This window comes from Saccopteryx leptura, chromosome 6, assembly GCF_036850995.1.
Source record: "Saccopteryx leptura isolate mSacLep1 chromosome 6, mSacLep1_pri_phased_curated, whole genome shotgun sequence".
Taxonomy (NCBI): domain Eukaryota; kingdom Metazoa; phylum Chordata; class Mammalia; order Chiroptera; family Emballonuridae; genus Saccopteryx; species Saccopteryx leptura.
In genome coordinates, this window is record NC_089508.1 from 38,925,076 (window position 1) to 38,948,055 (window position 22,980).

The following is a 22,980-nucleotide window of genomic DNA, read 5'->3' on the forward strand; positions in this document are numbered from 1 at the left end:
TAATGGGGCGACATCAATAAATCAGGATACATATATTCAAAGATAACAAGTCCAGGTTATCTTGTCGTTCAATTATGTTGCATACCCATCACCCAGAGTCAGATTGTCCTCTGTCACCTTCTATCTAGTTTTCTTTGTGCCCCTCCCCCTCCCCCTTTCCCTCCCCCCCCCCCCAACCACCACACTCTTATCAATGTTTCTTAGTTTCACTTTTATGTCCCGTCAGGTGTCTTTCTAGACTTCCAGAGCAAGGGGCACACTTAAGAGGAGGATGAGGCCTAAAATGGAAGGCACTCACTCTCAGGGGCTTTAGTTTTTCGATAATGAACAATTTTGATAAAGAATAAATTGTAAACATTCAAATTCGGTGCCATGTTTTATATATGAACCAAAATTTGCACATAAACAAAAACATTACAACACGCGGTTTGTAATCCGTTTCATTGCCTTAAATTTTAAACGCAGATGAGAACTCCTTGTGGTCAAACATAATTGAAATAACTCACGGTCTGCTTCTTCATCTGGATAATTGCTGTCCTATCATTGCTTATTTCAAACCTGTTTAAACGCAGGAACGGATCGTATCACAGGGGCTGGAGACGCAGAATGTGACAGAGGGAGTTTGAATGATTCCAGCCTGTTACAAACTTACTTTCAAAAGGAACACCTGTGGCTGGGTTCACCTGGGTCAAGGGCAACCCTTGAAATTGTTTAGAGCTTATAGGGAGGAGTGCCTTTATCACTGACACTTTAAATTGTTAGCATCGGGAATAAGCAGCAGACTGGTTTGTTGTCAGTTTTATTATTGTTTTAAAACTCTTGACAGCAGTGCAGTCCTTAATAGGGGAGAGGCTCTCTGTCCCATTGCCCTGCTGCAGCGTCCCCCTGAGTGGACCCTTACACAGGAAGCTGGAATAGACACTGACTCCAGGAGGAACACTGGGCTACAGTGGAGGGAAGGAGATTTGAACTGCACCAGGCCCTAAGACAAAGCAAGATGGCTTCTTGGGGGTGGGGTTGGGGTTTAGTTCTAGCCTTTTCTTAGGACAAAGCCTGGTGTTCCCAGCTCAGCACTGGCTTGCTGCCTCAGAAGTGAGCGCCTCTGGCCATGGTGGCCACAGGAGCAGGGGATTCTTCAGTTCAGCTCACATTCATTGCTACTGTGAGAAAGACAAGAAAAAACACTCAGTCTTCCCATGATGTGTCTTTATCTCTGAAAGATAGGACACTACGGATTCAAAGCCGATTCTCATCCTGAAAGCAAATCTTCCGCTAATTAGGCACATTAGCTTTGTGCAAGGTCGGGTGTAAAATAACTTTCATTTCACTCATTTCAGAAGACAGGGCTGACGAGGGCGAGAGGATATGCCCCACATAGCAAGGGCTATTGTTCAGTTCTTTGGGAAGGCAGTCCCAGTGCAAGATAGTGAAGTTTTCACAGCTGGACTCAACCTCAAAAGAAAATTTCATAAATAGTGTTCTTTAAAAAAAAAAAATCTTTTCAACCTCATTAGAAAATATAAGAGATGCCTAACCCTACCCTTAACTCCCAGGTGAACAGACATAACGGACTCCCAGACGCGTAGACTTGGCGATGACTGCTTCACCCCTGAAAGGGGGCTTTGCACTAAGTGCTTCTGACATTAATGTTCATGCTTAAGCAAACACATTACGGAGAGAGAAGAATGGCTCTGTCAGCCCGTCCGGGCTGTTTGGCCCCATGGGAGCTGCAGCTGCATCGGGTCTCATTTAAACGGGCACAGGGAGACCTAGTCCCCCAAACACACAGGGAGCCTCGGATTTGCACACTTGAGCTTCCACATTACACACCATCAGCATCAAACAGCTGACTTCAAGAAGTTCCTAAGGAGAAAAAGAAAACTCTTTGAGTTATTCATAAGCCTGAAATATTTGCATCTCTGGCTTCTCTGCCATTCTTTCTCTTTCTCGTTTTCCTTTTCCTTTTACGTGAAAAATGTTCACATTTGTGAAAAGAGGCCTATTTGAAGGATCAAATTGATCTCTAGAGAGAGCTATATTTGGGACTGTTTTAAAAAATCTTTTCCACTGTAGCTGGTTCCTTGGAGCGTCTATGTTCACATTAGCATTTCTGTCTGGGGCTATGAATTATGCTGTCAAAAGGAGTTGCAAACTGGGTTTGTTACCTGGATACCCACAAATATTCTGGTCTGTTTGCATGAATCTGAAAAACCTTCCTTGTCCTTAAGAAACCAGGCCATTCGACATATTAGGAAGGGGACAGTGAATCTAAGCTTCCGTTGGTGCTCTGGGCCGTTAAGGGAACTGTGCCTGGATAAACTACGGTGGGAGGGGGCCCCAAGTCCATTCTTGACTGGGGAGGTTGTGTTCCATTCACAAGGAGGTAAACGTCTCTGTGGCTGGAGATGCAGGGTGAGCGTGCCATCAGACATTCCTAAAGTCAAGCTTAAGACCAAGTCATGGCTCTTAAAAATCTCTTCCACGTGGTGCACACTATACCACAAAAGAGTCCAGCTGTTGAAACATAGACCAGAAGCAGGGAGCAAAGGAAACAAGGACAAAGCAGGCACTGGAGGGATGGCAGAGTTCTGTGGCTAAAATCCTGGACCATCTGCACACTGGAAGGACTCACTAGGAGACTGGCTGAGAGATGATGACTCAGCCTGTGCTTCTTCCATCAGTTCAGACTCAAGCATTTGCACCTGACAACGTCCCACATATGTCATTCTCGCTCTTCTCATAGTCACTTCCCCCCAACCACAGCGCAACCTCTGAAAGCTGTCTGTGAGTGAGGGTGAGCATGTCGAGCTCAGGACTACTGGTGGCACCATGCCTGCTTCGAATTTGTGAAGAGGATGCCCCTGGGCTTCTTGTCCACGGATGCTCTTCCCAAATGAGTGCTGTCAATTTCCATCACCTGACCCCTCCAGGCCAAGCCTGGGATTGGCTCACACAAAAGGGAGGGGAAGAAAGGCAGCCCACACTGACAGGGCCAGCTGCTTGAGCTCATCATTTTCCTTGTGCTGGGGCGGGGCAGATGTTCTGTTGCCATTGCCCCTGCTCACTCATTTCCTGTTACTCTCGTGGTAGCTTGATTTTTACCTACTTCAGGGCATCTCCACATATGCCCATGATCCATTTACAGCAAAATTATCTAGGGTGCATGTTTAAAATACAGATTCAGAATCTCTTGGTGGGAAGCTCACAAATTTGTTCTTTTGGCAAGGACATCTGATGACTGTCATGCACATTCAAGTGTGAGAGCCACTCGATGTGTTTGGACACTGGGCCCATGTGTTTCTATTCTCTTTTATTCGGTGCTCAGGAAAATAGAATAGAGTTTGTCACTCATCAGTTTCTGTGCCACTGTTGTGATAAGGTGCCAAGAAATTGCAAAAATTATTAACATTAGTATTTTAAAAGGAAGAGTCAGGCCCCTTACCCTCCTTTCTGGGGAAGAAAAAACAAGAAGAGTTTATAGGGGCAAAAGTCAGCTAGTCATAGTTTAACTAGTTCCTGTAGTTCTCTGGAAGAAATGACTTCACTTGCTAGACTGAGCTAAGTAGATAGAACCTATTTGAAAATCCCTTCCTCTTCTCTTTTCTTAAAAATCTTCAGGAAACAATGTTTATGTACCTTAATTAAAAAGTCCTACACTAATCCTGACTCACCCTCCCGTCTCGGAGTCATGAGAGTGAGGTATATCTCTAGACAAAAGAATCACGAGCCCCCCCCCCCCCATAAAAATCTATATTCTGTAACATTTTATATGTTTTCTAATAATCATCATGTTGAAATTCTTTGTATGTATAAAACTTGTAAACTAAGCAAGCGGGGACTAGCTTTGGACTTCCTAATAAGCTAATTCCAACACTCTTAGCAAAAGTAACTTCATTTAGCTTCTCTCCTTATCTAAACTAAACATTTTCCACTACTGTGGCGACAGGGATAGGCTGTAAATCCTAGAAGGTCTGAGAATGTCTTTGTCAGGTATGTACAGTAAAACATTCATCACTATTGTGTTATCTTGTGGTCTTAGTGTGTAGAAATGTTTTTCCTTTTGATAGATCCTATAGATATACGTGTAACAAGACAGCAAAAATTCAATAAGCTTGTTAGTAAATGACTTTTGTACCATGCTCCCCCTCCCTTTCCCCAACCAGTATGTGATTATGTCTATAAAAGCAGCCTCAGAGTTATATTCTGGACTGCATGATTTGGGATTATGTCCCGTGCACCCGTGCATGTCGCCGGCTTAATAATAAAGGTCCTACTAAAAGTTCTTCTATAACCTATCTTGGTGTCTCTATGTAACTCGCAGGATTACTTTACAACACTGTCATTATCCACGTACCCTCTTCACTGAGGTGTGGCTGATGTACAGAAATTGTACATTTTAAAGGGTGCAATTTGATACGTTTTGATACTTTCACCACAATCAAGATAACATTTCTCATTCCCATTCTTTTTCCAACATAAGTACTGACATGAACGTCAAAGTTGTCCTTCCTATCCACCTCCATGTGCTAGGTATATATTCTTAAAAATATACCATATGGTGCCATGTTGTGTGTGTGTTCTTACCTTGCAAATATGGTTTGGGGCTATAAAGTCTGGTTCTTACCTATTTTATTCATCATTAGGCTTTGGTGACCCACCCATGCTGCTGTATGCAAATCCCCTTTGCTACTTTTGGCTAGCCTGTGGCCCATATTGTTTATGTTTATGGTTACCTAAACCATTGCTTTATTAATAAATACTAGGTTGCCTCCAAGTCCTTGCACACACACACACACACTCACACACATGTACTGTGATGAATGCCCTTTATGTGTATCCTTTTGATCTGCACATTAAAGTTGCACTGGTAACATACTCAGGGCTGAGACTGCATCTGTGACATCTATTGGCACTGACAGCTCTGTAGACTAGCTCCTCCAGTTCACACGCTACTAGCAGTGCATCTGTGTTATACTTCATATTATATAACTTTCTGTGACAAGATTTCTTTCTTTTTTTTTTTTTTTCTCTTTTTTTTTTTTAAATAAATTTTTATTAATGGTAATGGGATGACATTAATAAATCAGGGTACATATATTCAAAGAAAACATGTCTAGGTTATTTTGTCATTAAATTATGTTGCATACCCCTCGCCCAAAGTCAGATTGTCCTTCGCCACCCTCTATCTAGTTCTCTGTGCCCCTCCCCCTCCCCCTAACTCTCCCCCTGTCCTCCCTCCCCCCACCCCTGGTAACCACCACACTCTTGTCCATGTCTCTTAGTCTCATTTTTATGTTCCACCAATGTATGGAATCATGTAGTTCTTGTTTTTTTCTGATTTACTTATTTCACTCCTTATAATGTTATCAAGATCCCACCATTTTGCTGTAAATGATCTGATGTCATCGTTTCTTATGGCTGAGTAGTATTCCATAGTGTATATGTGCCACATCTTCTTTATCCAGTCTTCTATTGAAGGGCTTTTTGGTTGTTTCCATGTCTTGGCCACTGTGAACAGTGCTGCAATGAACATGGGGCTACATGTGTCTTCACGTATCAATGTTTCTGAGGTTTTGGGGTATATACCCAGTAGAGGGATTGCTGGGTCATAAGGTAGTTCTATTTGCAGTTTTTTGAGGAACCACCATACTTTCCTCCATAATGGTTGTACTACTTTACAGTCCCACCAACAGTGAATGAGGGTTCCTTTTTCTCCACAGCCTCTCCAACATTTGCTATTACCCGTCTTGTTGATCATAGCTAATCTAACAGGGGTGAGGTGGTATCTCATTGTAGTTTTGATTTGCATTTCCCTAATAACTAATGAAGCTGAGCATTTTTTCATATATCTGTTGGCCATTTGTATCTCTTCCTGGGAGAAGTGTCTATTCATGTCTTCTTCCCATTTTTTTATTGGATTGTTTGTTTGTTTGTTGTTGAGTTTTATGAGTTCTTTGTAAATTTTGGAAATTAGGCCCTTATCTGAGCTGTTGTTTGAAAATATCATTTCCCATTTAGTTGGCTGTCTGTTTATTTTTATATCAGTTTCTCTTGCTGAGCAAAAACTTTTTATTCTGATGTAGTCCCATTCATTTATCTTTGCCTTCACTTCTCTTGCCATTGGAGTCAAGTTCATAAAATGTTCTTTAAAACCCAGGTCCATGAGTTTAGTACCTATGTCTTCTTCTATGTACTTTATTGTTTCAGGTCTTATATTTAGGTCTTTGATCCATTTTGAATTAATTTTAGTACACGGGGACAGGCTGTAGTCGAGTTTCATTCTTTTGCATGTGGCTTTCCAGTTCTCCCAACACCATTTGTTGAAGAGGCTTTCTTTTCTCCATTGTGTGTTGTTGGCCCCTTTATCAAAGATTATTTGACCATATATATGTGGTTTTATTTCTGGGCTTTCTATTCTGTTCCATTGGTCTGAGTGTCTATTTTTCTGCCAATACCATGCTGTTTTGATTATTGTGGCCCTATAATATAGTTTAAAGTCAGGTATTGTAATGCCCCCAGCTTCATTCTTTTTCTTTAGGATTGTTTTGGCTATTCGGGGTTTTTTATAGTTCCATATAAATCTGATGATTTTTTGTTCCATTTCTTTAAAAAATCTCATAGGAATTTTGATGGGAATTGCATTAAATTTGTATATTGCTTTGGGTAATATGGCCATTTTGATTATATTTATTCTTCCTATCCAAGAACAAGGAATATTTTTCCATCTCATTGTATCTTTTTCGATTTCCCTTAACAATGCTTTGTAATTTTCATTATATAGGTCCTTTACATTCTTTGTTATGTTTATTCCTAGGTATTTTATTTTTTTTGTTGCAATCGTGAAGGGGATTATTTTTTTGAGTTCGTTTTCTAATATTTCATTGTTGGCATAGAGAAAGGCTATGGACTTCTGTATGTTAATTTTGTATCCTGCGACCTTACTGTATTGGTTTATTGTTTCTAATAATCTTTTTGTGGAGTCCTTCGGGTTTTCGATGTATAGGATCATATCATCAGCAAAAAGTGATACCTTTACTTCTTCTTTTCCAATATGGATGCCTTTTATTTCTTTGTCTTGTCTGATTGCTCTGGCCAGAACTTCTAGCACCACGTTAAATAAGAGTGGAGAGAGTGGACAACCCTGTCTTGTTCCTGATTTAAGGGGGAAAGCCTTCAGTTTAGTGCCATTTAATATGATGTTAGCTGATGGTTTATCATATATGGCCTTTATCATGTTGAGATATTTTCCTTCTATACCCATTTTGTTGAGAGTCTTAAACATAAAATTGTGTTGTATTTTATCAAAAGCCTTTTCTGCATCTATTGATAAGATCATGTGGTTTTTGTTCTTTGTTTTGTTGATATGGTGTATTACGTTAACCGTTTTGCGTATGTTGAACCATCCTTGAGATTCTGGGATGAATCCCACTTGATCATGATGTATTATTTTTTTAATATGTTGTTGTATTCGGTTTGCCAGTATTTTGTTTAGAATTTTAGCATCTGTATTCATTAGAGATATTGGTCTGTAGTTTTCTTTCTTTGTGCCATCCTTGCCAGGTTTTGGTATGAGGGTTATGTTGGCCTCATAAAATGTGTTCGGAAGTATTGCTTCTTCTTCAATTTTTTGGAAGACTTTGAGTAGAATAGGAACCAAGTCTTCTTTGAATATTTGATAGAATTCACTAGTATAACCGTCTGGGCCTGGACTTTTATTTTTGGGGAGGTTTTTAATAGTTTTTTCTATTTCCTCCCTGCTGATTGGTCTGTTTAGGCTTTCTGCTTCTTCATGACTCAGTCTAGGAAGGTTGTATTGTTCTAGGAATTTATCCATTTCTTCTAGATTGTTGTATTTGGTGGCATATAATTTTTCATAGTATTCTACAATAATTCTTTGTATATCTATGATGTCTGTGGTGATCTCTCCTCTTTCATTTTGGATTTTATTTATTTGAGTCCTGTGCCTTTTTTCTTTGGTGAGTCTTGCCAAGGGTTTGTCAATTTTGTTGACCTTTTCAAAGAACCAGCTCCTTGTTTTATTGATTTTTTCTATAGTTTTTCTGTTCTCTATTTCATTTATTTCTGCTCTGATTTTTATTATCTCCTTTCTTCGGCTGGTTTTGGGTTGTCTTTGTTCTTCTTTTTCTAGTTCCTTAAGGTGTGAAGTTAAGTGGTTTACTTCGGCTCTCTCTTGTTTGTTAAGATTTCTTTCTTTTTTATTTTTTCTGAAGTTAGAAATGGGGAGGCTGTCAGACAGACTCCCGCATGTGCCCGATCGGGGTCCACCTGGCACGCCCACCAGGGGGCGATGCTCTGCCCATCTGGGGCGTCGCTCTGTTGCAACCAGAGCCATTCTAGTGCCTGAGGCAGAGGCCACAGAGCCATCCTCAGCACCCAGGCCATCTTTGCTCCAATGGAGCCTTGGCTTCAGGAGGGAGAGAGAGAGAGACAGAGAGGAAGGAAAGGGGGAGGGGTGGAGAAGCAGATGGGCGCTTCTCCTGTGTACCCTGGCCGGGAATCGAACCCGGGACTCCTGCATGCCAGGCCGATGCTCTACCACTGAGCCAACCGGCCAGGGCTAAGATTTCTCATTGATGCTTTAACTTGCATTTCTCTGATTGCTGGTGATGTTGAGCATCTCTTCATATGCACATTGGTCATTCAGAGGTTTCCCCTTCTGTGAATTTACCTATTCATATATCTTGCTGAATTTTTCCTGTTTTCCCTATCTTTTGCTTCTGGTTTTGCAGAATTTCCTAGATAGAGATCCTTTGGTTTGGGATGTTAATAGCATCTTCTTCCAGTCTACTATCTACCTGTTGACTTTGTAGTATTTTGGGGGGGGAATAAATATTTAATTTTGTTTTATAGATAAATCCATCTGTTTTTCTCCTCCTTTTGCTTTTGGGGTTTTCTTTAAGTTATAGGTCTCCACTCAAAATTCACAGAGCTAGTCACCTATAATTTCTTCTTTTACTATAGAGTTTTATATTTAACATTTAGGCCTTTAATACATTGGAGATTTCTTTAAAAAGATTTGAGGTGGGATTGATGTAGCAAATTTCCCCAAACACTATCGGCTCACTACTCTGTTGCTTCCCCCAGTGATTTGGGGTCTTCCCTTCTTTCATATACCCAGTCCCATCTACAGCTCCATTTATTTATTTATTTATTTATTTATTTTTCATTTTTCTGAAGCTGGAAACAGGGAGAGACAGTCAGACAGACTCCCGCATGCGCCCGACAGGGATCCACCCGGCACGCCCACCAGGGGGCGATGCTCTGCCCATCCTGGGCGTCGCCATGTTGCGACCAGAGCCACTCTAGCGCCTGAGGCAGAGGCCACAGAGCCATCCCCAGCACCCGGGCCATCTTTGCTCCAATGGAGCCTTGGCTGCGGGAGGGGAAGAGAGAGACAGAGAAGAAAGCGCAGCGGAGGGGTGGAGAAGCAAATGGGTGCTTCTCCTGTGTGCCCTGCTGGGAATCGAACCCGGGTCCTCTGCACGCTAGGCTGATGCTCTACCGCTGAGCCAACCGGCCAGGGCTGACAGCTCCATTTATTTCTGGTTCTTTATTCTGCTCCACTGGTCAACTCCCCCCCCCTTTTCTTTAAACATGGCTTTGTGATATACCTTAATACTTAGTAAGACAAATCTCCTTTTTGTTCACATAACTTTTTAGCTGTTTGTAGATATTTTTTCTTCTATATACATTTTTTTTTGTATTTTTCTGAAGCTGGAAACAGGGAGAGACAGTCAGACAGACTCCCGCATGCACCCGACTGGGATCCACCCAGCACGCCCACCAGGGGCGACGCTCTGCCCGCCAGGGGGCGATGCTCTGCCCCTCCGGGGGGGGGGGGGTCGCTCTGCCGTGACCAGAGCCACTCTAGCGCCTGGGGCAGAGGCCAAGGAGCCATCCCCAGTGCCCGGGCCATCTTTGCTCCAATGGAGCCTTGGCTGCGGGAGGGGAAGAAAGAGACAGAGAGGAAGGGGGGGGGGTGGAGAAGCAAATGGGCGCTTCTCCTATGTGCCCTGGCCGGGAATAGAACCCAGGTACCCCGCACGCCAGGTCGACGCTCTACCACTGAGCCAACCAGCCAGGGCCTCTTCTATATACATTTTAAAATAAGTTTTCAAGGTCCCAAAAATTGGACGGGGACATTTTACTGGAATTACATTGGATCTGTGGTTTAAGATGTGGAGAAGTGATATTCTTAAAATATTAAATTGCCTCATCCGACCAGGCGGTGGCGCAGTGGATAGAGCATCAACCTGGGAAGCAGAGGACCCAGGTTCAAAACTCCAAGGTCACCAGCTTGAGCATGGGATCATCGACATGACTCCATGGTTGCTGGCTTGGGCTCAAAGGTCACTGGCTAGAAGTCCAAGGTCACTGGCTTGAGCCCAAGGTTGCTGGCTTGAGCAAGGGGTCTTGGCTTGGCTGGAGCCCATCCCCTCCCGTCCCCCCCATCAAGACACATAAGAGAAAGCAATCAATGAACAACTAAGGTGCCACAATGAAGAATTGATGCTTCTCATCTCTCTCCCTTTCTGTCTGTCTGTCCCTCTCTCTGTCTCTGTCTTTCTTGCTAAATATATACATATATATATATACATATATATATGTATATATATATATATTAAATTGTCCCATAAAATTGATGTATCAATCCATTTATTCAGGTCTTTGTTTATGTCCATTATTGGAATTAATATTTTCTGCCCAAAAAGTCTTGTACATTTATGTTATATTATTTTCTAGATAAACAAGAAATTAAAGGTCTCCATTCCCAATTCCTCTGACTTCCTGTTGCTGAGTATTGCTTGGACTTTTCCTCTACCCTGGTCTTGTTTTCCCTTTTGATTTTTACAGCCTCTTGGTCTCTCTTTGTTTTCCTGGCTTCTGCCCTCACTCTTCTGCCTCTTCAGATTTACTTCATCCCATTTCCTTGACCTGTAGCTACCTGGTCACCAGCTGTGACCACTTAGATAGTCTCTGTTCAGAGTGCTTTAGAGATGTTACCAAAAGAAGAATGTATCTGACTTGTAGTCCAGGATGGTAATGAGGCTATGTCTGAGAGCAGACTGTAACTTCTATGGGGGTAAAAACAGGACCATTATTCTGCTATCGCAGTTTTAGGTCATAAAATGCACGTGAAATTGGATTTGTTCTAAAGTGTATCAGTTAGGGGGAAAAAACTGGCTCCTAGGATATAACATTCAAATAGTAATACTAGCCTAAATAATTAAGGTGCTTATGATCTCACATAACAAGGAGTCTAGAGGTAGTTCCAAGGTTGATACTGAAGTTCTATGAGGTCATTTTGGCATTTCTTCAGGCCTTTCCCTTATGGTTGCAAGATAGTTGCCATGATTCCAAACATAACATCCTCACCCTATCACATTTAAGAAGTGAGGGATAGGGTGTGAGGGGTGGACAGAGGAGGCCAAAGAGAGTTCTTCTTATATTTTTCTTTATATTTTTCTCTTTTCATCTAGTACAAAAATCTTTCCCAGAAGCCTCCTAGATGTCTCTTTCTAGCTCACTAGCCAGACATTGTGGTATAACGACTCTGATCCATTGCTGGCAAAAGAAAATGAAATTGTCATGACTGGTTTAGACCAATTCACAATTTAGTCCCTGGGCTGGGCATTTTCCCAAACAAACAAAATCAATGTTCTAATAGCAAAGAACACATGGAGAATGGTTGTTAGGTGGAAAAACTAACAAATTATTCTTTTTTTTTTCTTAATTTTTAAAATTTTTTTATTTTATTTATTCATTTTAGAGAGGAGAGAGAGAGGGAAAGAGAAAGAGAGAGAGAGAGAGAGAAAGAGAGAGAGAGAGAGAGAGAGAGGAGCTGGAAGCATCAACTCCATATGTGCCTTGACCAGGCAAGCCCAGGGTTTCGAACTGGTGACCTCAGCATTTCCAGGTCGACGCTTTATCCACTGCGCCACCACAGGTCAGGCCCTAACAAATATTCTTAATGTGGATGGGAAAATATTTGAGACAAGATCATCCATGTTCTTCAATTTTTGGGTCCTGGGATTAGAAGTTTCTTGTTTATTTATTTAGCAGTACTGATTTGTGGTAGGCAGTTAGCCAGACATGAGCAGAGCTAGGACGATGGGCCAGGCACAGAAGGTCACCAAGGCAAAGACGATGGGCCAAGACCTCAGTTGTATTTCAGCTCCAGGTCCAGAAAAGCAGCAAAACCAGACAGGTAACTCCAAGGCTGACCTCAGGACCAGCTGCATTGGCTTATGACCCCCTCACTTGATGCCAACCAGTCAGTGGAGACCACGACTCTGAAAGGACAAACCTGGAGAGCTAACGAATATTCTATGGATAACCTTCTTAGGACCACCCCTAAAATATCCACCCTTAAAAGCCCGTAGGATGGAGAACCAATGCTCTCCCACCTGGCAGCATATCTGTGCCCCACCCCAGGCTTGTTACCTTTACCCTTTTCTCTCCTAAGCATCCGGGGCTCCCTCTTCTGCCTCCATAACTTGTCTCTTAAAGCTCATTTCTTCCACCTTGGTGACTTTCTAAATAAAGTTTCTCTTATATTGTGAGTCTTGGTTCTGAATTTTTTCTAGGCAGAACTCAAGTACTGAGGTTGTTGAAACAAGGTCCAGTCTAACACCTGGTGCCATTTTCATTTCTCACCACTGGAACGGATCGAGTACTTGTGCTAGGTGCTGCAAATACAACGATACAACGATAAACAAAACTGGATAGGACCCACACCACCACAAGGATTGCAGTGTTGTATGGGAGCAAACATGTAATGAGTGTTCCCACACACAAAAAAATGACCAATTTAGTAAAGTGCTATGAAGGACTAGAACAGGAAGTGAGGGGAGTAAGTGATAAGGACACCATTCTGAAGCAGTGATCATTCTTTCGCATCCCAGCGAGGAGACGTAGAGATGCTAAGAAGGTTGGTGACCAGGCGGAAGACTGAAATTGACATGAATGGAGAGAGGGATCTATTGGACTAAAGGCAAGTGGCTAAGGGTCTGGAAACCAGTGGTGAGCACCAGCCCATTGAGCCCAAAACTGCCAGGTGGGACCAAGGATGAACCAGTGCCAACCAGTCCAGGGAACAGAGTTACCTAGCTACCAACTCCACAGCAGAAATCAGGAGAGATCCCAAGTGCCCTCTCTAGATGGGTTTAAGGACCCTGCCTCTCCTCTGCTGTCACACAGTTACTGAGCCATAGACTCACATTTCCAGATACAATCTTGGAGAAAAGAAGCAAAGGCCTGATATTTATTCCCAAGGAACTGAGATTTCTAAAGAAATATTCAAGCTATTAGATTAGTATAAAAAATAATTGGATTGGACAAAAATGAAGGTTTTTCACCACATTCCTCAGCAGAAGGAGTTGGTGAGGAAAACTAGAGCAGGTAACTAAAAATTAAACACATTTTTATTGTAACTGAGTAGGTGTGAGTATATCAAAACAAGCTTATGAGAAGAGTACATTGCTGACTCCATTTTATAGACAAGGAAGTTGAGGCTCAAATACGATAAGTAACTTATCCAAGGTCATGTTGTAAACAAGTGGTTGATCTCAAATTTGAGCCCAACATGACTTTTAACTCCATGCTTTTAACTATATACACGATGCCACTTTATAAGGCTGTAAATGCAATGTGCATAGATAAACTTTTAGGATTGTGTGCAGGAGGAAAAGATTACTCCTAGAAATGGAGGACCGAAGGAAGACTCATAGAGACTGATTCCATTTCTCCGTTGTGTGGTCCATCTTTCTCTTTTCACATACAATGGTAGTTGATTGACCATCCCTGTCAGTCAACTTCAACACCTGGATCCCCTGTTTCTACTGTCTTTTTTCCCCATGGTTTTTCAGTCATGTGATCCTGTCTTTTGGTATACCTGGTAAGTTTTAATTGAATGCCCGACATTGTGTATACCAAATTGTAGAGATTTCAGGTGAAATCTTATTTTAGACAGAATATAACATCCTCTGCTGTCCAGAAAGAACAGTGGTTGATTATGTTATTTCATTTAGTAATCTGCTGAGTCAAGGTTTAACTATAGCCCTGGTAAATATTCTTCCACTGATTTTATCTCTGACTTGCTTTTTCAACAAAAACCCATTGTATTCTGCTAGCCTCTCCCTCAGTGGGCACTAAACTCTAACCTTAGCCTTACAAGAGTGCTGAAAAACTTCACTCTGCTTTTCAGAGACAGGGCTTCCACTTGCATTTTAAACCCCCTGCTCTGAACAGTCCCAGTACCAGGATCTGGCAAAGTTCTCAGGGGGAAGCAGGCTGAACGCTCCAGGCCCTCCCAAGTCTTTCACCAAAATACTACTTTTGGCACTGGCCAGCTAGCTCAGTGGTAGAGCGTTGGCCTGGCGTGTGGAAGTCCTGGGTTCAACTCCCAGCTAGGGCACACAGGAGAAGCGTCCATTTGCTTCTCCACCCCTCCCCCTCTCCTTCCTCTCTGTCTCTCTCTTCCCCTCCTGCAGCCTAGGCTCCATTGGACCAAAGTTGGCCTGGGCACTGAGGATGGCTCCATGGCCTCTGTCTCAGGCACTAGAATGGCTCTGGATGCAACAGAGCAATGCCTCAGATTGGCAGAGCATCACTCCCTGGTGGGCATGCCAGGTGGATCCGGGTCTGGCGCATGCGGGAGTCTGTCTGGCTGCCTCCCTGCTTCTAACTTCGGAAAAATACAACAACAACAAAAATAACACGCTGCTTTCTCTTCCTCTGCACCTGCCCCTTGCCCCCTGCCAGCCTGACCCTGCGCCTCTTTGGTTCTCAGCCTCCTGCAAATGCCTTGAGTGTAAAAGTGGCTGTGGAAGCAGCTCTTTCTTCTCAAGTTTTCCCTCTCCAATGCCTCAGATCCCCCTGTTTTCCTTGCCTTGGCAGTTCTCAGCATCCTTCAAAAAGATAGCCTCTATGTTTGATTCGGCTTTTCTGATTTTTGTATTGGGAGTGCTGGTCTGCAGGCAGCAACTTGATTCACCCGGAAGAGGAAGTAATTGAGCTGGAAAGGGTAGATGGTCTGACTATGGGAAGTGACCTGCTCTAAAGAGCATCTCTAATCTCCCTGTCACCAAACCCATTGGTCCCTATCCTCAGCCTCGTTGATCTTTCTTTATTATATGGCCCCTCCTCAGAGATTCTCGACTCTCCGCCTTTTATTCATTCCATTATTCCCATGGTTCCTCCTTCACACGTTTCTCTGTCGGTGTGACACAAGGTTCAGGGCCCATCACTCTTCTTCCTCTGTACCTTCTTCCTCGTAAATCCACTCCCTGGGCTTCAGCAGCCACCTCTGTGTGAGGAACCCCTGGGTCTATGCTGGGAGCCCCGCTCTGCCTCTGGAAGCCCAGTCTTACTTTGATAGCCACTCACTTAATGCCCACCTGAATAAGAGTGACCAATGATGGTGGGAGGGGAGGGGAGAAAGCAATTTGCAATCTCTCCTTAAAGAGGAAGAGGAGACAAAATAATCCCCAAAGTAGGGGTAATATGTCTGTGGGAAAGCAGAAATACTGATGCTATGAATGTGAGAGCGGTTTAGATGAGGAACTGATCTGTAGAGTGCAACTTCTGTGTCTTAAATAGATACCTTATTTTTTTAAATAAGCACTTTTAGATTCACAGCAAAACTGTACAGAGACTTCCCATACACCTCCTGCCCCCACACATGCATAGCTTCTTCTATTATCAACGTCTCCCGCCAAAGTGGCATATTTGCTATAATTGATAAACCTACACTGACATATGACAGTCACCTAAATTCCATAGTTTATATTCGAGTTCACTCTTGGTGTACATTCCATGGGTTTGGACAAATGAATATCACCATGTATCTCTCATTATAGTATTATACAATGTGTTTACGCTGCCCTAAAAGTCCTCCGTGCTCCTCCCATTCATTCCTTGCCCACCCCTGAATCTCCCATACCTTTGGCAACCACTGATCTTTACACTGCCTCCATAGCTTTGCCTTTGTAGAATGCCATAGAGTTGGAATCTTACAGTATTCAGTGTTTTTCAAATTGGCTTCTTTCACTTAGTAATAGGCATTTAAGATTCCACCATGTCTTTTCACAGCTGATAGCTTATTTCTTTTTAGTTCCAAATAACATTTCATTGTCTTAATGTACCATAGTTTATTTATCCATTCACTCACTAAAGGCCATCTTGGTGGCTTCCAAGTTTTACCATCCCCTAATGACAATTAGGAATAAAGCTGCTGTAAACATCTCTGTACAGGGTGTGTTTTTTTTGTTTTTGGGGTTTTTTTTTTTGTATTTTTCTGAAGTTTGAAACGGGGAGGCAGTCAGACAGACTCCCACATGTGCCCGACCGGGATCCACCCGGCATGCCCACCAGGGGGCGATGCTCTGCCCATCTGGGCCGTCGCTCTGTTGCAACCAGAGCCATTCTAGCACCTGAGGCAGAGGCCACAGAGCCATCCTCAGTGCCCGGGCCAACTTTGCTCCAATGGAGCCTTGGCTGCAGGAGGGGAAGAGAGAGACAGAGAGGAAGGAGAGGGGAAGGGGTGGAGAAGCAGATGAGCGCTTCTCCTGTATGCCCTGGCCGGGAATTGTACAGGTTTTTGCATTTCCCTGATGACATAAGATGTGGAGCATCTTTCCATATACTTATTTGCTATCTGTATATCTTCCTTGGTGAGGTGTCTGTTAAGACCTTCGGCTCATTTAAAAAATCAAACTATTTTCTTATTGTTGAGTTTAGGAATTGTTTGTATATTTTAGATAGCATTCCTTTATCAGATATGTCTTTGGGAAATACTTTCTCCTGTCTGTGACTTGTCTTTTCCTTTTCTTGACATTGTCTTCTCAGAGCAGAAGTTTTTAATTTTAGTAAAGTCTAGCTTGTTAATTATTTCATTCACAGATCATGCCTTTGGTGTTGCACTTAAAAAGTCATTGTCATACCCAAGGTCACCTGGGTTTTCTTTTATATTATTTTACAGAATTTTTATTTTTGCACCTTACATTTATCTCTATAATGCATTTTGAGTTAATTGTAAAGGGTATAAAATCTGTGTCTAGCCTTCTTCTTCTCCTTCTTCTTCTCCTTCTCCTTCTCTTTTTCTTCTTCTTCTTCTTCTTCTTCTTCTTCTTCTTCTTCTTCTTCTTCTTCTTCTTCTTCTTCTTCTTCTTCTTCTTCTTCTCCTCCTCCTCCTCTTCCTCCTCCTCCTCCTTCTTTTCTTCTTCTTCTTCTTCTTCTTCTTCTTCTTCTTCTTCTTCTTCTTCTTCTTCTTCTTCTTCTTCTTCTTCTTCTTCTTCTTCTCTTTTTGCATGTATTGTCCTGCTGTTCTAGCACCTATTTATTGAAAAAACTGTTTTTATTTTCCCTCCACTGTATTGCTTTTGCTTCTTTGTCAAAGAGCAGTTAAATAATTTATGTGGGTCTTTTTCTGGGCTTTCTATTCTGTTCTGCTGATCTATTTGTCCATTCTTTCATCTATGCCACACTGTTTTGATCACTGTAGCTTTATATATAGTAAGTTTTGAAGCTGAGTAGTATCGGTCCTTCAATTTCTCCTTTTCCTTCAATATTGTGTTGGCTATTTTTGGTCTTTAGCTCCTTTGTGTAAATTTTAGAATCAGTCTGTTGGTAGCCACAGCATATCTTGCTGGGATTTTGGGATAGGGATCATAGTGAATCTATAGATCAAGTGGGAAGACCTGACATCTTGACAATATTGAGTCTTCCTGTGTATCAACATGCAATCTCTCTCCATTTATTTCATTCACCAGAGTTTAATAATTTTCTCTACATAGACCATATACATATTTTATTAGATTTATAACTAAAAATTTGGAGGGAGGGTGTTCAGGTAAGTAATATTCTGTTTTTAATTTTAAATCTATTCATCCATTGCTGGTATATAGGAAAGCAATTGACTTTTGTATATTAAACTTGTATCCTGCAGCCTTGTAATAATCACTGATTAGTTGCAACAATTTACTTTTGCCAATTCTTTCATTTTTTCTATATACACAATCATGTTATCTGTGAATAAAACTGTTTTATTTATTTCTTCCTAATATGTATACCTTTTATTTCCTTTTCATGTATTACTAAATTAGCTAGGACTTCTAGTATGGTGTTAAAAAGGAGTGATGACAGCAAACATCGTTGCCTGTTTCCCGATCTTAGTTGGAAAGTTTTTTGTTTCTCATCCATTAAGTGTGTTGTTAGTTGTAGGTACTCTTTTTCAAGTTGAGGAAGTTCCAGTCTATTCCTGGTTGTTGTTGTTGTTGTTGTTGTTGTTGTTGTTGTGTGTGTGTGTGTGTGTGTGATGCAAGAGTACATCATTTTAAAGCAAAGAAGAGAGAGGGAATAAAAGAAAAAAAATTATAAAAATGTGATTTTCCAGTGATTGTAAGAAACCAATATGAAATCAATTTAAGATTTATAAAGATTTTAAGGGCAGTTGTTACAAGGGGAAATATTTTATTATAATTTATAATATGAAGAATACCTTGGAAATATAGATATTATAAATACTATTTCAAATCAGTAGAGAAAATAAATATTATTTAATATATGGTGTTGGAATAAATGTTTAGCTATCTGGAAAAAAATAAAATTGTATCCAACCCTAAAACTTCAAATAAGGATAAATTTCAGCTAGATCAAAGATTTTAGCCTGACCTGTGGTGGCACAGTGGATAAAGCGTTGACCTGGAAATGCTGAGGTCACCTGTTCAAAACCCTGGGCTTGCCTGGTCAAGGCACATATGGGAGTTGATGCTTCCAGCTCCTCCCCCCTTCTTTCTCTCTCTGTCTCTCTCTCCTCTTTCTTCCTCTCTGTCTCTCTCTCTCTCCTCTCTAAAAATGAATAAATAAAATAAAAAATTAAAAAAAAAGATTTTAAAAGTTCAAAATAAATCATAAATATGTAAAAAAGGAAGCTATTGGATATATATATATATATATATATATATATATATATATATATATTACAATCTAATGACTGGGGAAGTCTGAGAGAAAACACAGAAGCTATGAAATAAAAAGATTTCTAAAATGCCAATAATAAAGATAAATAGCAAACAACAAACTGGAGAAAATATGTGCAACTAAAATCACAGATAAATCACTATATAAAAGCCTTTACAAATCAATAAGAAAAAGGTCAATAACATGCCAGCCAAAAAAAGACTAAGGGTATGAACAGTTTACAGGAAGTTTACAAATCACCCTTTAATATATGAAGATTCTCAATCTCACTTATAAAAAAGACAACCACAAATTCAAACTATACTGAGACATCATTACTCACATTAACAAAGATTAAAATAAAAGTTGGAAGCACACTATATTAGCAAAGGTGTGAGGAGACAGGCATTTCTACATTGCCAAGAGGACTTTAAATTGGTACAATCTCTAAGAGAAGAAATCCAGGAATTTCTGTGAAAATTACAAATGCTCATGTTCTTGTACCCAGTATTTCCCCTTCTGGGACTTCATTCTTGATATAAATTTGCTAATGTGTAAATAGTACATTAATTGCAGCATTGCATGTGATGGAAAACTTTGGACAATAAATATATAGAGATACAACTTATTGATACAGTGGAGTATATGGAAAAGCCATTGTAAAAGCAACCATGGCACTCTCTTTGTACAAATGCAGAACCTTCCCAAAGTTTATTGTCAAGTAAAAATGTTGAGATGCAAAAAACAGTGTGTGTAGTATGTTAGCTTTCTTGTAAAAATCTCCACAAAAAAATATACGGGTATACTTACATATTTGCATATGTCTAAAATAACTCTAGGAGGTTAAACAAGAAACTAAGACTTACTTTTTCCCTAGGACAGGGAACTGGGTAGCTGGGGGCCATGCATGAAAGAGAATTTTTCTCTATATTTGGTATCTTTTGAATTTTAAGCCACATGACTGTATTTCCTATTAAAAATAAATTGCAAAATATCTTTAGGACAGTAAACCTATTTTAAAACTTCAGTGAAGTTAGAAGGCTGTTTGCCAAGGAATGGATTTCCATGAGGTGGGAGGGTGAGAGACCCTACATGGCTTTTAAAGGAGAGTTTTTTCAATAAGGAAAAGAACACAGACATATGCACGGTTCGTCTCAGATTATCAGTGTTTCCTCCCAGGCCTTGGCTGTAAAAAGCTGTTCTCCTTTGTTGAGCTCACAAAGATGCATTCACTTCCTGTCTCTCAGCTGCCTGCACTTGCTGGTGTCTGACCTAAATGACCTTTACAGTCAACCAGGGTGACAGTCACATTACTGAGAAACGTCTGAAATCTTTGAAAGTTCAATGCTGGGTGGTAAACTGCTTCCACTGAATGCGTGCATGTGCTTGTGTGTGCACTATTAGTGCATCTGTGATGTTTCTTTTTTAAAAAAAAAAAAATTGAGTGTACTGGGGTGACATTGGTTATATAGGTTTCAAGTTCAAAATTCTATGATACATCCTCTTTATGCATTGTGTGCCCACCACCCAGAGTCAAATCTTCTTCTGTCACCATATATTTGATCTTTTTACCTTTTACTAGCCCCCATCCACCCTCTTCTAATGCTGAATTTTCTTTTTAATTTTTTTAAATTTATTTATTCATTTTTAGAGAGGAGAGAGAGACAGAGAGGGAGAGAGAGGAGAGAGAGCGACAGAGAGAGAGAAGGGGGGAGGAGCTGGAAGCATCAACTCCCATATGTGCCTTGACCAGGCAAGCCCAGGGTTTTGAACCGGTGACCTCAGCATTTCCAGGTCGACGCTTTATCCACTGCGCCACCACAGGTCAGGCTAATGCTGAATTTTCTAAGGACTCAGTCTGTTAAAAACAAGTGCGCCTGTACATTAAATTCCCCTCTCTAGCTGGTGCTCCGGAAACCTCTCACTTCCCTCAAAATTGTTAGATTCTGGATTCCTAGAATAAAGAATCACCCTTTTGTTAAATCTCCTTTTGCTATCCTTTTTTTTTCTGTTACAGAGACAGAGAGAGACAGAGAGAGGGACTGATAGGAACAGACAGACAGGAAGGGAGAGAGATGAGAAGCATCAACTCTTCATTGTGGCACCTTAGCTGTTCATTGATTGCTTTCTCTTATGTGCCTTGACCGGAGGGCTACAGCAGACTGAGTGACCCCTTGCTCAAGCTAGTGACCTTGGACTCAAGCTGGTGAGCTTTACTCAAACTAGATGAGCCTGTGCTTAAGCCTGCAACCTCGGGGTTTCGAACCTGGGTCCTCCACATCCCAGTTCAATGCTCTATCCACTGTGCCACTGCCTGGTCAGGCTCCATTTGCCATCCTGGATAGACCCTCACTGTAACCATCTTTATCCAGCATGGTTTTAGGGGACTCTACCTTGAGTCCAGTCTCACCTTTCCATGAACTAATTTTAGTTCTAGTCTTGTTTCTTTTTTTTTTTTTTTTTTTTGTATTTTTCTGAAGTTGGAAACGGGGAGGCAGACTCCCACATGTGCCCAACCGGGATCCACCCAGCATGCCCACCAGGGGGCGATGCTCTGCCCATCTGGGGCGTTGCTCCGTTGCGACCAGAGCCATTCTAGCACCTGAGGCAGGGGCCATAGAGCCATCCTCAGTGCCCGGGCCAACTTTGCTCCAATGGAGCCTTGGCTGCGGGAGGGGAAGAGAGAGACAGAGAGGGGGAGGGGTGGAGAAGCAGATGGGCGCTTCTCCTGTGTGCCCTGGCCAGGAATCGAACCCGGGACTTCTGCACGCCAGGCTAATGCCCCACCACTGAGCCAACCGGCCAGGGTCTAGTCTTGCTTCTTGTCTCAGCTCTGCATTGCTATCTATGTTAATTACAAGAAAGTTGATTAGTATTTATAGTATTTACATAGGAAATTAAGATATTGGAATTTTAAGTCTTTAGGCCTTTCCACATCTGAAGCGCTATGACTGAGGGGGAAAATTCATTCCTTTACCAAAGCTCCAATGTTAGTTAATAGTCCTTGTTCCTTCTATTAAAAGTAGCATCCATTATTCTAAAATCTTGAAAAGTCTATGGAATAAGCTTTCAATCTAGATATTTAAGATATTAGTTAGTTCTAAAAGACAAATATACTTAGAAAAGCTGAAGTGGCTGTAAGAATTTAGAGTATGATAAAGAAGGCATTTCTAATCAATACAGAGAATACGCACTGTTCAGTCCAAATATTAATGAGACAAGTCATTAACAAGTTAGGAAAAAAGTTTAGATCCCTACCTCACACCACACATCAAATCAAATAAATTCCAGGTGGTTTAAAAGTATAAAGACAAACCACAAAAGATAGAAAAAAAAAAAACATAGGTAAAAAATTATATAATTTAGAAATGAGGAATATCCTTCTAAGCATGATCCAAAAGTAAAAAATAAGAAAGTTATTGGTATATTGGCTACTTAAAAGTAAATTTCATGTCTAAACTACATACTCAAAATTATGAAAAACTGAAAAAAGAACTCACAACATTTATAATGGTAAAGGTTAATATTTTTAAATTATGAAAAACTCTTAGAGGTCAATGAAAACATAAAAAGACTATTAGAAAATACAGTGGAAACATGGTTAGGCATGTTACACCAAAAAGGAGAAATGCAATTGGATAATAAACATGAAAAATATTTTACCTCGCTAGTAATAAATGAAGTGCAATTAAAATAAAAAGGAAAATACTTTTTAACTTAAGAAACTGGAAAAATTTGAAAAGAATGATAATAACTGGTGTCGATGAGGGTGTGAGATAATAGGTACTTTCATACACTTTAAAGGGAATATAAATTGGTCCAAACTTTCTGGAGGGCAATTGGGCGATTTGATGTACCATTTTTAAATGTGTGTATTGACATTTAAATGTTCACATCTAAGATTTTATCTGAAGACATTAATGGGCTAAATGCACAGAAATGCCTGTACAAGAATGTTCTTTAGTGTATCATTTATAAAAACAAAAGATGGGCAAACCT

General features: G+C 41.0%; 1 protein-coding gene across 1 annotated transcript in view; it reads right to left on the reverse strand.

Annotated features, from left to right (window-relative positions):
• Window positions 1–1,734: 1,734 nt before the first annotated feature.
• Window positions 1,735–22,980, reverse strand: part of PRKCH (protein kinase C eta) — a 294,275-nt gene continuing 273,029 nt past the window's right edge. Inside the window, exon 13 of the mRNA XM_066388442.1 lies at window positions 1,735–1,863. Coding sequence (XP_066244539.1) covers window positions 1,750–1,863 — 114 coding nt within the window. The 3' untranslated portion in view covers window positions 1,735–1,749. The remainder of the gene's footprint in view (window positions 1,864–22,980) is intronic.